Genomic DNA, 16,578 nt, shown 5'->3' with positions numbered 1-16,578 from the left:
ATTGACCTTTTTATTAATTTATTTTCTATAAAAGTCTTACTTTTTTTTTGCCGTTATGAATATGTACAACGTGTAGGACAATATAATTCTTGGTTGTTCAAATATTCCATCCACACTAGTATGATCAACAGCATTTTTTCTAGACAATGGTTCAACTTTTGATGATTGATATTCTTGATATGTTGGTGTTTAACGAGAGTGGACAAATAAAAAGAGCGTATAATAGTTCCAAAATTCATTTCCAACTACAATATATTATAATATCCAAAGAAAATATTGAGCATAACATTCATCAAAATAGTATAATTAAAAGCAAGTCTTACCTCATCAATTCGATAGTAATTCTATTATAACAATGACTTGATAAATTGCCAATCCATAAGTTTCTCCACTTTGTCAACAATCCTTTGTAGATTTATTCAAAGTCATCAGAGTTGTCCTTGTTATGAATTCAGTTATAGAACCATTGGAGAAGATATGCTTTGTGAATTTAGCCTTGCAATCGACTTTGTAGATGACTTGCTTAATTTATGCTCCTTTGCTTTTGTAGTTATTGTTGTCAATGTTGATGATGATGGTGTGCTAGGTAATGAAGATGATGTTGACGATGACGAAAAGCTGGCGACGTCCTAGAAGTGACTTGATTGCTGACGATACAAGAAAGAAAAGAAAGAGGGAAGAGATTGTGACACAGCTTCCCGAAAAGATGATATAAGCATCAACAATAACGAAATGATAAAAAAAACAGAACACGTACCTTTTTTATCCAACGGCAAACGATAAAGAAAAGACGAAGAAACAAGGCGAAAGAGAAAGAAAAACAAAAAAAAATAAAAATATTAAAATACGCAAATGGCAACTTGATGCGTAGTAAGCGGAGTACAAAAGGCGTGGCAAGACAGGTTTGCATTCGGCTTCTTTGTCTCTTCTCTCTCTTTCTTTTCATACCCCCTTTCTCTCTCTCTTTCTTTTTATATATATATATATATTTTTATTTATCAATTATGAGTTGGAAGGTAAAACTAGAATAAAAAACAGTCAATATTGTTTTCTATTTAAAAGTATTCATATTCTTCTTTTTTTTTTTATGTAGGGTCTTACTAAAGCTGTCAGTCGTTTACCACATCAGATCCTTTCCAAGAAAACAGATGGTAAGCAAAACAAAAAAAGGAATGAAGAAAAAGATGTACGAAAACTTATGAATTTTTTTTTTTTTAATAGTGACTCAAGATGCAGAATATATGCAATTGGAAAAGAAACTGAATGATTCAATTAAAGTGGTAGAAAAACTTCAAAAGGATGCTCAATCTTTCCGTGATAGTATTGCAGGTAAAAATAAAAAAAAATAATTCTCTTATATGAAAAGGGGACTTATTATTTAAAAACGACAACACATAGCTCTTCTTATGCATCAAGCTCAAATGGCGGCGTATCTGACTATAATTTACAGTGCGAATATTGGTATTGAAGTAGAAGAAGGTGAAATTCAACGTCGAGTACAACAAACACCCGCTGCTGCTGCTCAAGCTGCAAATGATGCCGAGGCAGCTATGGCCTATTGTCGTGATGAAATCTTACCAGAACTTGTAAGTAACACAAAGAAAAAAAATATCAACCATTATACTCATGACCTTGATAGGATCTAGTGGATGATGCAGTAATACGACCTACTTTGGAATTGACAGAAATCATGAAACAAATACAAAAAACCATGGTAAAACGCAATCACAAGATGATCGATTATGATAGACATAGGGCCAGTCTCAATAAACTCAAGGTCAAAGAAGAACGTAGCTTCAATGAAGAAAAGCAAATTTACAAAGTGGAAGCTCAATTGGAAACGGCAACTCAAGACTATGATTATTTAAATGACATGTTAAAACAACAACTTCCTCAGTTTTTCCATCTCAAGGCACAATTCATTGTCCCAGTATTTGAACGATTCTACTTTTTACAGTGTCGCATTTATGGTATGATTTACGCTCGCTGTCATGAACTATTACATGCCAATGAACAACACTTTGTCACTTATGAAATGGGTATTGAACAAGGATTCCAATGGCGTGAACAACAGTATAGCGCGCGTTCTGATTTAGAAAACATGGACTTGCTGAAATCCGGTGGAAAAGCCTGGTTAAAAGGTATAGATAAAAGTATATATATATATATATATTAATGGACGTTTATTTTTTCTTTTTCTTCTAATAGTGTCAGGTGGAAGCAACAATAGTAAATTATCATTGAAAGAACGTGCAGAATTACGGGAACAGGAAGACAAGGCTATGATTGGATACAACTCTCCCTCCATGGTAGCAGCAACATCCTCTTCAACTAATTACAACAACAATAACAACACAACAACATCTACTACTATGATTTCATCTCCTCCAGCTTATGGATTAGCATCATCACAACAATCTTCATCATATCAATATCAACCTTCACCTCAACAGCAGTCTCGTGGTGTACCGCCTCCTCCCCCTTCTACCTCTTTCGGAACTATCAACAAAAAATATGTTGTGGCTTTATATGATTATGATGCGCAAGCTGAAGGTGATTTATCATTTCGAAAAGATGATAAAATTGAATTGGTGGAACGTACAGCAGATACAAATGATTGGTGGACTGGTCGTTTACATGGTATCACTGGTATATTCCCTGGTATGCTAAAAGAAAAAAAAAAGGGAATTATTTGATGAACTAATGATTATTATCTTTTATGTAGGTAACTATGTATCTGAATTGTGATTCACCTATAGAATTAGATCATATTTTGTTTTCTCAAACCTACCTTCTATGACTATTATTATTATTATTATTTTGATGATCACCCGTCATTTTGTTTCCTTTTGCCTTTTTTTTTTTTTTTTTTTAATCCTGACTACCCCTCACATCTTCCCAACATTGCATATTTATTCTGTTTTTTTCAGTGTTGTCTCCTTTTTTCAATAATAAACTAAAAAAAAAACGTGGTTCTTTTTTATTTCCAAGCATTTATATATATATATATATAAAGATCATATCGTTCTATATGAATGGAGCTTAGTCTTTTAGTTATGTTTATGATTTAAGCATGGATGCAGGATGAATTAAAATATTCGTGTTCAAATGATACAAATGGAATAACAATGGTTGTTTTTATTAAAATGAGATCAAATGATACAAAAACGATTAGATATGTGGGATAATACAAAATAATAAGTAAAGAAAGATGCGGATGATTCACTAATATAGAGAGAGAGAATGGGGAAGTTTCAGGTAGCCGACATTACATGTGTTACAAATCTTGCGAATTCCGTTGCATCCGAAGTTCTTAAAAGTTTGGTTTCAATATGTGTTTTCAATTCCTAACAAATGCATGAAAAGAGTAAGTTTAAGATTTTTTTTTTTTTTTTTTTTTTTTTTTTTTACCATGGCCACATCTTTTGCAGAAGGTCTTGATTTTGAATTTTCATCTAAAAGCCAAGCAACCAATCCACGCATATACATGGTTGGATAACTATAACTAAAAGTAGGACTTGGTTCATTGAGGATAGCAGCAAATAGATCTTTTTCATTCTTCAAAAGGTAATGCGGAGGCACCCGATCCATCATTTCAATCACAGTAATCCCCAAAGACCATAAATCGATTTTTTCATTATAAACTTGTTCTCGTATGACTTCCGGTGCCATCCATTTACTTGTTCCGAGACGTTCACGATTTCGACGACTAAGTCTTGTGGCCAAACCAAAATCAGCTACCAAAAAAAAAAAGATACACATTAGCCAAAGTCAGAATAAAAAAAAATCATTCATACCTAATTTGATTTCACCATGCCAACCAATCAATAAATTTTCACACTTGATGTCTCGATGAATATATCCTTTGCTATGTAAATAAATCAACGCTTTTAATGTTTCATTGGCAATATACACTGCATACTGTTCCGGTAATCCACGTTGACATAGAACAGCAAACACTGAACATTGTTGTAAATCCATCACCATCCAAATATCATCACGCCATAAAGAGACTTCACGTAATCGAATCAAATTGCTATGTCCACTGGCCATGATTTTCAATTCTCGTACAATTGCCAATCGATATTCATGATCATTATCCAGTTTACATCGTTTGATGGCCAATTTCCATGGTTTATATCGATGAGTCGCACCCATCACTGCTCCATTCACCCTAATAAAAAAAAGAAGTGAATCCATCATCTTTTTTTTTTTTTTTTTTTTTTTACCCAGTGCCAATTTCACAAAAATCATTATATTTATTATGAGGATCCAAACAAGAGATAGAAACAGAAGTAGGTAAAGTTTTCCTCAAATGACGTTCAAAAGTATTGGAAGGACGAACCAAAGGTGGTAATTGAGGAATGATAGTACAAATACCTGCTGGTAACCAAGGTCGTTTACAAATATTCTTTTCAGGTTGAGATTGTCGTAATTCAAAGGTGGTTTTGGTATCATTTGGTTTTAAAAAACAATCACTTCCTAAAACATTAGGTATTTCATAAAACCCTGGTGCTCTCCAAATCTAAAAGAAAAAAAAAAAAAAAGGGGGAAAAATAAATAAAGGGGGGCGGAGTCTCATGAGTACTACTTTTCATCAATCCAAAAAAAGGAGGACTTACTTTTGTTGGAGTGGCGTTTGTTTCCATATTACAAGATAATCTTCGTCTTAAAGAACCAGTAGATCGTCTTTTCAATGCCATTGGTAATACTATGGACGTGTTGGTATTACTAACATGATTAGATTGTGATTTCTTTAAAACTGTTTCTGTTCGTTTTGTTGTGGAAGAACGTTTCGTTGATGCTGACATGGTTTTTTAAAAAAAAAAAAAGAATAAAAAAGAATAAAAAAGAAAAAGAAAGAAAAAACAAAAAAAAAAAAAGGTGACGAAAAAGAAAAAAGAAAGAATTTTTTTTTTTAAAATGGGTTATCATGCAAAAGAAAAACTTTTTCACCTCACAAAGTTTATGCAGCTGAGCTAGAAATCCTTCTTTTTGGGGTGAGTGAAAGAGAGGGGAACTGTCCAAAAAAAGTATGAAGGGAATGAATGATAAAAATAATAAATAAAAAAAAAAAAAAGTGGGTTGAAAAAAAAAATTGAACAATGATGATGATGATGATTTAGATAAATGATAATACTACTAATTGACTTTTTATCTTCTGTTTCCCTTAAGTAGACTAAAGTTAGATGATCATCCCAGTATAAATCTCAATAACCGATGATAACCATGAGCAAGTCATGTGATAATCAAGAAGAAATGGACGTTTTATTTATATCTATCTATTAACTATAAATGATACAAAAAGACTATTTATATCATATAGTTATGTTTGGTTACAATGGCTTCATAATAATAATAATAATAATCATACTCAGTTATCACCGCATATGCATGTTGCTATGCAACTGTCATTAAAGATGAACGTATAAGATACGAATGATCCATGAAGTCACTCAAATAATAAAATCCTCATCTATCAAATTTCCTTTTTTTTTTTGTCATCCAATTTCATTATTATGATTAGAAAATGACATGATGATGTTTTTTTTTTTTTCCTTTTTCTTTCTTTATTTAATCGTGAACAAATACAAAAAAATAAACAGGGGTTGGGGTTGCATCATAAAAAAGATCGATTTGATTTGTTGTGCATTTGTATGTACAACATAAACGTAGGCGTTTTGGTATTTTTTTTTTTATAAAAAAGAAAAACAAGAGGGAATCTTTCATCTATAAGAGAATTTAGCCCATTTGATATTTATTTGTTGTTAGATTTACCCTTGAACATTTTTGTTATTGAAAAAAAACTTTACACACGTGGTGCCTGAATTGAGCCAATGCCTTGGATATGATTGGTGACAAAGTTACGTTGACTGCATGATAGCTATACTACGATTGACCGTTTGTTGATGCACTCCTGAAGGAAAAATGCTCTATTTTTTTTTTTTTTACGTATACAATGTGAATATCAAACAGTACCTATCAATCATCATGATTTTGTTTATAAATGGATTTTCTTTTTATATATATTTTCTTTTTCATTTTCTTTATATTTTCTTTTTTTTCTTTCTTACCATTACTTTGTCTGTATTTTTCATTGATATCTTATTATCAAGTTGAAAAGATCTTGTTTGAAATAAGAACCAAGATAATTTCTCAATCAACTGGTTTATTTAATCAACATAAACGGTCTAATCAAACGTCTTTTTTTTTTTTTTTTTGTCTTTCCTGGTTTATCAGTCATCATTACCCACTTGTTTTTTTTTTATTCTTCTTCATTATGAATACATCATTATCATCATCATCACCACCTAAACGACAAGCATCATTGATTAGACCTGAACGTCAACGTATTGATGCCCATCATCCACAATACTATTCTAGTTTACGAGCTCTTCCGCAACAACAACAAATCATCACAAAGTCATATCGAGATGGAACATATAATCAACGCTCTGTATTACGAAATGGTATCGTTGCACGAGATACTGATTCTGATATGTATATAATGGAAGTGTCCAAACCAATGGAATTACCAGAGTCTCATTCTTTAAATATATGGAAAATATATTGCTATATATTAACATGTTGTCTTCCACCCTGTATATTAAGTTATTGTTTTGGTATGATATATAAATAGATGATTTTTTTTTTCTTGACTAACTTTTTTTTTTTTTTTTTGATTAGGCAAGAAGGATCATGCTGCTCAATATGCATTTCGAGAAAAAATCGGACTCGTGTCAGTGATTTTATATATTATGGCATTTGTTGGTTTTCTTACTTTTGGATTCACACAAGCTGTTTGTCCAAGACCATCACTGAGTTTCCGAATGGACCAATTGAATGATGGTTACGTGGTGATTCATGGTCAAGCTTATTTACTTGCTTCATGGAATGATCATCCTCCTATTCCTTATCTTTCCAGTGAAAATTTGAACCCAGTATACCCTCCCATTAATGCTGGTGGTAAGGATGCTTCTTTTTTATTTCAAAACATGAATAGTTCATCCTGCGCCAACGTCATCGTACCAAAAATGGCAAATGCTAAACTCGGTTCACAAAGTCTACCTACTTTTTTTCCATGTCGTATGTTCAATACTCATCCCCAGGGAAATGCCATGGATGTACCTGATCCTGCTACTTATAGTAATCATACTGGCTGCCATTTAACCTCCAAAGCCAAATCAGACTTTGAATCAATGCGAACCCTAGGTGTACCTACTTCTCAAGGCACTTTGGATAAAGCTGGTAGAGTCTATTACGGTTGGAGGGAAGTCAATTCAACCAATCATCTTGCCGTTTTTAACAGGTACGTTAACATTTTTTTTTATTTTATTTTTAATACCGATTTGTCTAATTTTTCTTTTTCTTTTTCTTTTTTTCTTTCTCTTCCACTTTTTTTTTTAATAGCAATGTTCTCAATCTCAATTTATTATCGTCACTTTCTCTTACTTTATTCAATGTACCACCAGGCGGATTGATTGCATCTGCACTTGCGAATCCAGCTCTTTTTGGTGGTAAAGATATTAGTCATATGGTAGCATCTCACCATCGTCTTCCTTCAACACCACTTGGTCTTGCTCCTGGTCCCACCAATCTTACCAGCAGTTGGAAAGAAGAAGCTTATTGTTTACTCGATCTTATCAAAGTGGGTGAAATAGATACAAAAAGTGTCGGTTGTATTGCTTCGGATATCGTACTTTATACTTCTCTTGTTGTTATTTTGGGTGTTATCCTTGTCAAATTTGGTTTGGCTGTCATCTTTGGTTGGTGTCTGTCTTGGCAACTGGGTAATTTCAAGGAAGGCCGATCTTATCGTGAACGAATGCAACGTGAACAAGAAATCGAAAACTGGACAACCAATATTAACAGACCTGCGACCACCATTCGCCCTCAACTTGCTGTATCGAAATCCTTCTTATCAACTCCAAAACTTCCTCGAACAAGTCGATTCACTCCTCCTGAAACAGGTTCTATGCACTTTAATGCTGTTTCTCTTGAACGACCAGGAAGTGCTTTATGGAAACAATCACCTAGGTAAAAAAAAAAAAAAAAAAAAAAAAATTGAAGTATGATTCTAACCTTTTTTTTTTTTCCTATTCTATGATTCAGTACGCGTGCCTTGGGACAATTTGGTTCAATTAGTCCTTTAAGTGAATCTTACTTGCGACCCATCACGACTCCTACACCACTCACTCCTTCCACTTCTCGAACACCAACTACTGGATCAGAAAATGGACGTAGCAATTCATCAAGACGACATAGTGAATTGACAACAGTGTCACGTCAATCTTCATTATCTTCTCATTCTAACCTCACCCATTCATCCTCATCCACAACAGCGTGTCCTTATGCAATATCACGACATGCTGTACCTCAACCCAAGTCTGATTATATGCCATTTGGTTTTGTACTAACTCATACTATATGTCTGGTGACATGTTATTCTGAAGGGGAAGAAGGCATCCGCACAACATTAGACTCGATTGCTACAACAGACTATCCCAATAGCCATAAATTGATTCTTGTGATTGCAGATGGACAAATTACTGGACATGGTAATGCTCAATCCACGCCTGATATTTGTGTTTCGATGATGCACGAATTTCTTACACCTCCAGATCAAGTACAAGCATATAGCTATGTGGCTATTGCCGATGGAACGAAACGACATAATATGGCCAAGGTATATGCTGGATTTTACAAGTTCGACGATACAACGGTGGATCCAAGTTTACAACAAAAAGTACCAATGATTACTATTGCCAAATGTGGTGCTCCAGAGGAACATGGTGAACGCAAACCAGGCAACAGAGGGAAACGTGATTCACAAGTCATTCTCATGTCATTTCTGCAAAAGGTGATGTTTGATGAACGGATGACCATGCTGGAATATGAACTCTTTACAAACACCTGGCGTATTACTGGTGTGAGTCCTGATAAGTACGAAATTGTGTTGATGGTGGATGCTGATACCAAAGTTTACCCGGATGCCTTGTCTCGTTTGATAAGTTGTATGGTCAATGATGATCAAGTGGCTGGATTATGTGGAGAAACAAAAATTGGAAATAAAACTGATAGTTGGGTATCTATGATACAAGGTAAAAAATCAATCAATATATTATATATGTAGATATTTACTTCCTTTTTTTTTTTTTTTTTTTTAAAAAAAAAACTAGTTTTTGAATATTATATCTCTCATCATCAAACCAAGGCATTCGAATCTATATTTGGAAATGTGACCTGTTTACCTGGTTGTTTTTGTATGTATCGAATCAAGAGTCCTAAAGGGAGCAATGGACATTGGGTACCGATTCTTGCCAATCCTGATATCATTGAACATTATTCGGAAAATGTGGTGGATACTTTACATAAAAAAAATTTATTATTATTGGGTGAAGATCGTTATTTGTCAACTTTGATGCTCAAGACATTCCCTCGACGCAAGATGCTTTTTGTTCCACAAGCTGTATGCAAGACGGTAGTACCGGATACTTTCATGGTATTGTTATCTCAAAGACGACGATGGATCAATTCTACCATTCACAATCTTATGGAACTCTTATTTGTCAATGATCTCTGTGGTACATTCTGTTTTTCAATGCAATTTGTGGTATTTATGGAACTAGTAGGGACATTGGCCCTTCCAGCTGCCATTTCATTTACAATGTATCTTGTTGTATTGGCCATCATGGGTCAACCTGCTGTGGTATCTCTGATCTTGCTTGCTCTTATTCTTGGCTTACCTGCTGTTTTGATCGTCATGACAAGTCGAAAATTAGTGTATGTAGGTTGGATGTTGATTTATCTCTTTAGTTTACCTATCTGGAATTTTGTGATGCCTACTTATGCTTATTGGCATTTTGATGATTTCACGTGGGGCGAAACAAGAAAGGTACAAGGTGAAAGTAAACAAGGACAACATGGTGAAAAGGAAGGTATCTTTGATAGCTCTAAAATCACAATGAAGAAATGGTGTGAACATGAACGTGATCGACGATTACTTCATCAACAACAATATCGTCCATATTCAAGGTCATCTCTATGATATCTTTTATTATTTATTTATTATTTAAACTGATTAGATTTATAGTATTAGTAGTATCTTTTTTTTTTTTTTATGATGGTAGATAGGATAATAGGTGAATGTCAGTATAATAAATAAATGATAAAAAAAAAGACATGTGATTTTATTTAAATAAGAATGTAAAATAAAAGATAATATAATATATATTTTTTTTCCTTATTTTCTACTTTTTGTCCAAAACCTATTGTATATTCATTCTATTGTATCTACTGTATTTGCATAGAAAAGGTAAAAAAAAAAAAAAAAAAAAAAAAAAAAGATTAATTCATAGTATCAGAGTCTAAGAAGAAGAATAAGTATAAAGAGTAGTAAGTATAATATATATAAAGAGTGAATTTTAAATATATAATATAGCTTAAGTAAAGTAATGTATAATGGTAAGCTTACAATGTCCAAAGTGCCAGTGGTTAAAAAAGTAAAAAAAAAAAAAAAAAAAAAAAAAAAAGCAAAAGGGAAAAAAAAGTAAGAGTGCGCCAACTTTTTTTTTTTTCTTGTCAGAGCTTGGTCCAACTTTTCCCCTCGTCTCCACAAACTTTTTTTTTTTTTTCAATCTCGACCAACTTTTTTTTTTGATCTCGTACCTCCAGATTTTTTTTGATCCCACACACCCAACATTGAGACCGGACTTTAAAGTTATACCATTTATGGAAAACACTGAAAAAAAAGTAAAAAGCATTTTTTGAAAAGTGGATTTGACAGAAACCGGGAGGTGCTCTCACTCACAACTTAACTTTTTTTTTCACTTCACTTTTTTTTTACCACTTCACTTTTTTTCCCTTCACTTTTTTTCACTTCACTTTTTTTCACTTCACTTTTTTTCACTTCACTTTTTTTCACTTCACTTTTTTTTTTCACTTCACTTTTTTTCACTTCACTTTTTTTCACTTCACTTTCTTTCTTTTTTTCCACTTACCTTTTTTTACCACTTACCTTTTTTTTCTTCTTTTGAACGATGTTCGAATGACAAGTACATCTAAATGTCAGATTCCATTCTCTCTCTCTTTTTTTTTTTTTTTTTGGTTAAATTACTCTGTTGTAAGTTCCTTCCTTTTTCGTTAACATTCTTTTTCACTTTTTTTTTTTTTATCTTTGAACTAATATTTCTTTTTTATTATACTTTTTATTTTTATGTAAAAATAGAATAAATGGTTTTTGTAAATAGGATTATCCGCTGGATAAGAAAGGCAATTTGGAACAAAGAAGTATCATCTGGATTGTTTCTTTTATAGATAGTTAGTTTAAATTATATTAAACATTAATAAAAAAAAAAATCATATTCCTATCACAAGCAATAGTACATTAAAGTCCATTATTTCTCTTTTTATTGATTGAAAAAAAAAACTAACGAACGAAGAGAAATGATTGAATCAAGATAACTGAATCCTGTCAGTATCTGTAGGACAATAAATCTATCATAGAAAATAGAATCATTAATCATCTTTCTTTTTTTTTTATTTATTTCTTTCTTCTTTACCGGTTGATTGGCATCAAAGTTATAAATACCAGGTTGCTTGTTAGATGGAAGGAAAAGCATATTCCAAACAATCTATCATCAATTGAGTTAATATAAAAGGAAGAACAAAAAAAAAATAATTACCTTTGCCATCCATTCATGTCCTTTTTGACTTGGATGGAAACAATCATAATTACTGAGAGCATCAATAGGGAAACTCATGATATTGACATTGGCTGGTCGATAGACTACAGCAAAAGTACCATTGGGTTGAGCTTTATATTTTTCAGCCAAGGCTTGTAATTTTACATTGTAACTAGCAGCAAGTTCATCCATCGCTTGATGATTACTATCAGCAGAACATGAACATTCTTTGAGGTTTCTGATCGTAGAAGGATCATTGTTGGTCATAACACAATAATTCAATCCTGATTTTTGTGATAATGGAAATACCTATTATTAAAAAAAAAAATCAATGCAAAAGATTCTCTTTTATTTCATTTCTTATTTTACCTGTGATACATTAAACACACCAACTAATCATACAAAAAGAAGATGTTAATATTTTTTTTTTATTTTTAATATATTAAAATCAGTTACCAAGATTGACAATTGTTCTTGGACTACCATTCTTAATAGTGAGGATGGCATTTTCGATGTTTGCACCATATTGATCGGCTGTCACTTGGCTTGCATGAGTGGAATTACAAGATGCACATTGATCATTACCTAGAAGGGAAAAAATAAAAGTTAATTTTCATCCTTGTCATCATATTCCTCTTAAAATAAAAAAAAAAAATAGCTTACTTCCAATTTGAATAGTAATCATCTTCCAATCGTTTTGTACGTCAATACCAGAAATGGATTTCATTTCTATCCAATAGAAAGATTAGATTCATCCATCATTCCTTTTTTTTTTTTTTTTTTTTTTTGTTGCTATTATTATTACGTGACAAAACATAACCAAGTTCAGTTTGGAGATTGAATGACATGGCCCCACTAAGAGCACCGTTTAATTGATCAGCAGATGGAGTATATTGAATACTTGAACAAGTATCGGCAATAACTAGAAAGAAAAAAAATATAATTCTGATGATTAACTTTCCAAAAAAAAAAAAAAAAAAAAAAGATTATATTTTTCTCTCTTTACTATTGCAGGTAGTAGCTAATGTTGTTCCAACAGAAGGACCTTTTTTCACAGGTGTATAATGATTCATGATGTTAGGAAGAGTGATGGCCCCACTATCACCCCCAATGGCATAACTATGACCACGGAATTCTTCCAATGCTTTGATATCAAGAGGACCGGACACACCCATCATCACATAACCTGCCATGATACTATGATAAAAAAAAATAAGTCATCTTTTTTAAATGATCAATGATGAATACAAACCTGTCACCGAGTGCACCAAGAACCTTGATGTCATCAGGACGAAGATCAGTAATATCCACTGGAGGAGAAGTACGAGGTGTCAGGGCAGGACAATCACCAGGAGTAGTGACCGTAGTACCAAGTACAGAACTGATCATCAACACGCCAAATGCAAAAAGACTTTTCATTGTACCTTTTTTTTTATTAAGGATAAAGATGATTCTATCAAAAAAAAAAAAAATGTCTCTTTTTATAAGGATGAAGGCCTACACGAAAAAAAAAAATCAATAAACTTTCAAGCTAACCATCATTAAAAGACAATCAATCACACAATGTACGGCAACATGGAAACTATAAAAGGAAATATATTCCTTTTTTTTTTTTTTTTTATGCTTTATCAAAAACACTTTGACATCCGCCGTTCACTTTGTCTTGCCAAAGTAGGTCATGATGAGTCTTATTATTTTTTTTTAAATCACCTAATAAATTGTATATGAGGAGATTCTTTTTCCATCTATAAGGTCATTTGACTGTCATTGGGAAAGTTATATTAAAAAAAAAAAAAGAAAACATGTCTTTAATATGTGATCGGTACAACTATTCCCCTCAGTGTTACAATTCAAGTTACTCAAATCTGCGTGTTACTATGCGTAGTGTGTTGACGATTAGGATTACATCATCATCATCATCGTCATTCAATGTTTTTCCCTTTTGAAATGTATAACGCTTAGTAAAGAAAACCCAGGCTGATAAACAATGTATATAAAGTTGTTTTTTTTTCATGTAAAGTGAATAGGGAATACAAGTAGTAGAATAAGTGTATTTTAGGAAGAAGAAAAAAAAAAAAGATATGATGAATAGAATCATCCATTACCAATGAAGACATTTATCTCTTTCCATTTGTCCAAACAAATTTATCCAAGTGATACTTTCTAAAGTTTCTTTTCTTTTTTTGGGGGGTCGCTCATGAATAAAGTTTCCCGTCATTCCCATCCTTAGTTCATTGAATCCAATAGAAAAAAAAAATCATCGGTCAATTCCATCCATTAAAAGTAAGAAGTAGCTTATATGACTTTCTAATGAAATTTATTACAATTTGTACAAAGATAAGATTACAATAACTAAATCATTCCATTATTGTCTCTTGATTCAAAAGGCGGAAATACCCATTTGCTTGTAAAACCAGAATCCTTTGTTTGTGCCAATAGTTCAATGCCATCATCACCTTTTCCAATTGTAATCCTGTTTTTTCAATCACTTGTTTCGTAGTTAAAAACTCGTCTTCATTATATATCCAAAAAAAAAAAAAATTAGTAGGTGTTCCTATTGCTCTTATACTTCGTCTTATACCTTTTTCAAACAATGAGATCACAAGAGCAGCAGGAGGTTCCACGATGAATTCTTTACAACAACCATCAAGTTCTAGTTCCAATGTAACGGAACCGTGAGAAGGTAACCATATCAGATGTCTTGAAGGCTTGATCTTTCTATATTCTTGAGCATATCCATCCTTTGGTCTTCAAAAAAAAAAAGTCAATCAATGAGCGCAATATTTTAATCATACATACCCTTCTAGAACCGTTGGGATCTTGACAGGATCGGTATTTTCTTCCGTATCCAACCAATCATCTTCCTTGTCATTGTCATGTTCGATCTTGGGCCAATATTCCTTGGAAAGAATAAATGTCTTGAATCGATCATCCAAATCGGGGTTATCTTCATGTACCTGTCGATTGATTCTTCGTGAGTCATTAATATCTTTAATCATAATATCACATGCATTCATTGTATATTCAGGAAATCGTTGTTTAAGCATTTCCAAAAGTATCATCTATCAAAAAAGAAAAAAAATTAGTAATCATTTGTGATTTTACTTCACATATATTGGTAATTTGTTTTTTTTTTTTTTTTTTTTTGACTTGTGTGTTACTTACCTCTTGATCAGTATCATAATCCTGTATCGTCATCAAAGACTTGGCCAGTCCTTTTTTATAACCTTCCACAAACTTAGTTCTAGAGCCACACATACTGATCAACATTGCCACTAGATCCGTTGCTTTTCGCTGAAGACGTTCCAGTTCCGCTATAAGATCATACATATATGAAAAAAAAAAGAAACGATAATGAGAAAATCAAATACCTATTGTCAACGTATCGTCCTCACCTGATTCATCCAAGATCGAAATAACTTCTTCATTCAGTTCAGAATCAGGAAAGACGTAGCATTCTTGGTCATCCAATGGCATCAAGTCGTATTCTTCAGCTTGTCGAATGACTTCTACTACACCTTCTTCAGTATCATTCCGGTATGTCCTATATATTACAAAACAAAAAAAAGTGTAGGTAAAGATGAACTAAATTTGATCTGTGTCGACACCTCTACATAAATATACATACATCATATAGGATTCCACTTGTCGAACGATAGGTAATAATGCCGCACAACTTGGATCCACTAATTTCATTAGTCGTATACATGAGAGGTATTGTTGAATAATATCTAATGCCGAAGCGCCTTGATGTAGTAACCTTTTGTTCAAACTACATTTTATAATAAAATAATCATGTTATCATTCTGCTATTCATCGAATTATTCTTTCTTTCTTTTTTTTTGGCATTACCTTTCCATTATTGTATCTCGTAAATGATCCAATTGATTTGTCTTTTCAATAATCACCTAAAAGTGAAAACAAATGACAAGAAGGATGAATTCTATGGTCTTTTGAATCCATTACTCACTTCACCTCTTTTTCTTTTCTTTACCATCAGATTTTCTGTCGCAGGCTTTGAAGCTGGATACTCTAGCATAATATCAAAGATGTCCTTGGATCTAATCATCAAGACAAATAAACATAAATACCACAATTTATTTTTGAATATAAAGCCATTACCGAGATTGATAAAATTCCTTATAAATCAAGTGTTCTAATTTGATTTTGGCTTGTAAAAAGACATACCATGGGTCAGTTTCTGAACAAAAAAAAAAGATAGAATAAAATAAATGACATTGGGTAAGATACTATATATGATATTCCTTTTTTTTTTTTTTTTTTTTTTACCAAATCCAACAAAAGTGTCAGATGAAGCTAATACATGAGATAACCAAGGCAAAACGGTGCGTTGGAGCCAGTCCATTTGTATCTTGAGTACATCCTTTGTCCAAAGCCGAGTCCATCTAGGGTCTTGAAATCGATGATAGATCCACGAAGATATCATCTGTTTCCACGGTGGTATCAAATGTAACGCACATCCCTTTTGACACGTCGTCATAAATCGAGTCATCATTTGCGTGGGGATGGAATGACGACTGTCCAGTGCTGTCTTTTCGTTGTTTTCACTGTTGTTATCCAATTGCATCGAGTCTTCCTGATATTGTTGATCATCATATTCCTGTTTCTTTTGCTGTTCCTTTTGTCGTAGTTGCTGGTAAGAAGAGCTCTTTAACCTGTATGCGAAGGGACAATCCGCCATCACTTCGTTTAGCCGTCTTTCAAGAAGATGATTTGACATTTCACCGATATGCCCCATTTCAGGTAAATTTTCGTCCAAAACATGTGTCAATATCCATTCTAGCGCGCCATCTTGATAAGGATATAAGGTTGTGCATGGAGGTGTTACGTGAGTCATGGATTGAACGTCATCATCATCATCGTGGTTGACTGT

At 32.8% G+C, this 16,578-nt stretch overlaps 6 protein-coding genes across 6 annotated transcripts; 3 read left to right on the top strand and 3 right to left on the bottom strand.

Annotated features, from left to right (window-relative positions):
- Nucleotides 1-934: 934 nt before the first annotated feature.
- On the top strand, nucleotides 935-2,874 carry BX664DRAFT_337447 (uncharacterized protein). Its single transcript, XM_051546236.1, has 6 exons — nucleotides 935-1,016; nucleotides 1,094-1,151; nucleotides 1,222-1,586; nucleotides 1,640-2,141; nucleotides 2,209-2,661; nucleotides 2,726-2,874. Exons 3-6 carry the CDS (start codon nucleotides 1,407-1,409, stop codon nucleotides 2,746-2,748), a joined length of 1,158 nt encoding a protein of 385 aa, XP_051398052.1. The 5' UTR covers nucleotides 935-1,016; nucleotides 1,094-1,151; nucleotides 1,222-1,406; the 3' UTR covers nucleotides 2,749-2,874.
- Nucleotides 2,859-4,844, bottom strand: BX664DRAFT_337440 (kinase-like domain-containing protein). Its single transcript, XM_051546235.1, has 6 exons — nucleotides 4,623-4,844; nucleotides 4,230-4,525; nucleotides 3,798-4,174; nucleotides 3,412-3,737; nucleotides 3,120-3,347; nucleotides 2,859-2,876 (listed from the first exon to the last, which is right to left on the bottom strand). The coding sequence occupies exons 1-5, from the start codon at nucleotides 4,809-4,811 to the stop codon at nucleotides 3,255-3,257; spliced, it is 1,281 nt and encodes a 426-aa protein (XP_051398051.1). The 5' UTR covers nucleotides 4,812-4,844; the 3' UTR covers nucleotides 2,859-2,876; nucleotides 3,120-3,254.
- A 741-nt stretch (nucleotides 4,845-5,585) lies between these two features.
- Nucleotides 5,586-6,221, top strand: BX664DRAFT_337439 (uncharacterized protein). Its single transcript, XM_051546234.1, has one exon. It carries the CDS (start codon nucleotides 5,929-5,931, stop codon nucleotides 6,118-6,120), a length of 192 nt encoding a protein of 63 aa, XP_051398050.1. The 5' UTR covers nucleotides 5,586-5,928; the 3' UTR covers nucleotides 6,121-6,221.
- Nucleotides 6,222-6,312: 91 nt separating this feature from the next.
- On the top strand, nucleotides 6,313-10,145 carry BX664DRAFT_283306 (chitin synthase). Its single transcript, XM_051541593.1, has 5 exons — nucleotides 6,313-6,623; nucleotides 6,688-7,309; nucleotides 7,411-8,037; nucleotides 8,113-9,101; nucleotides 9,180-10,145. The coding sequence occupies exons 1-5, from the start codon at nucleotides 6,500-6,502 to the stop codon at nucleotides 10,046-10,048; spliced, it is 3,231 nt and encodes a 1,076-aa protein (XP_051398049.1). The 5' UTR covers nucleotides 6,313-6,499; the 3' UTR covers nucleotides 10,049-10,145.
- Nucleotides 10,146-11,454: 1,309 nt separating this feature from the next.
- On the bottom strand, nucleotides 11,455-13,103 carry BX664DRAFT_266357 (uncharacterized protein; the record flags this gene model as incomplete). The annotated part of the gene is made up of 8 exons (XM_051540904.1): nucleotides 11,455-11,496; nucleotides 11,685-11,993; nucleotides 12,054-12,076; nucleotides 12,141-12,269; nucleotides 12,348-12,413; nucleotides 12,490-12,606; nucleotides 12,691-12,881; nucleotides 12,937-13,103. 8 exons carry the CDS (start codon nucleotides 13,101-13,103, stop codon nucleotides 11,455-11,457), a joined length of 1,044 nt encoding a protein of 347 aa, XP_051398048.1.
- Nucleotides 13,104-14,041: 938 nt separating this feature from the next.
- Nucleotides 14,042-15,880, bottom strand: BX664DRAFT_266102 (uncharacterized protein; the record flags this gene model as incomplete). The annotated part of the gene is made up of 6 exons (XM_051540885.1): nucleotides 14,042-14,425; nucleotides 14,480-14,746; nucleotides 14,850-14,998; nucleotides 15,056-15,228; nucleotides 15,313-15,456; nucleotides 15,807-15,880. Coding segments are annotated over 6 exons (1,191 nt in total), but the record flags the coding sequence as incomplete, so codon positions are not given.
- Between the last annotated feature and the right edge of the window lie 698 nt (nucleotides 15,881-16,578).

Source organism: Halteromyces radiatus (genome assembly GCF_025201355.1).
Source record: "Halteromyces radiatus strain CBS 162.75 chromosome Unknown BX664scaffold_6, whole genome shotgun sequence".
In the NCBI taxonomy this organism is placed as follows: domain Eukaryota; kingdom Fungi; phylum Mucoromycota; class Mucoromycetes; order Mucorales; family Cunninghamellaceae; genus Halteromyces; species Halteromyces radiatus.
Note: the sequence above shows the minus strand (reverse complement) of the source record. Positions and strands in the feature narration are given on the sequence as shown.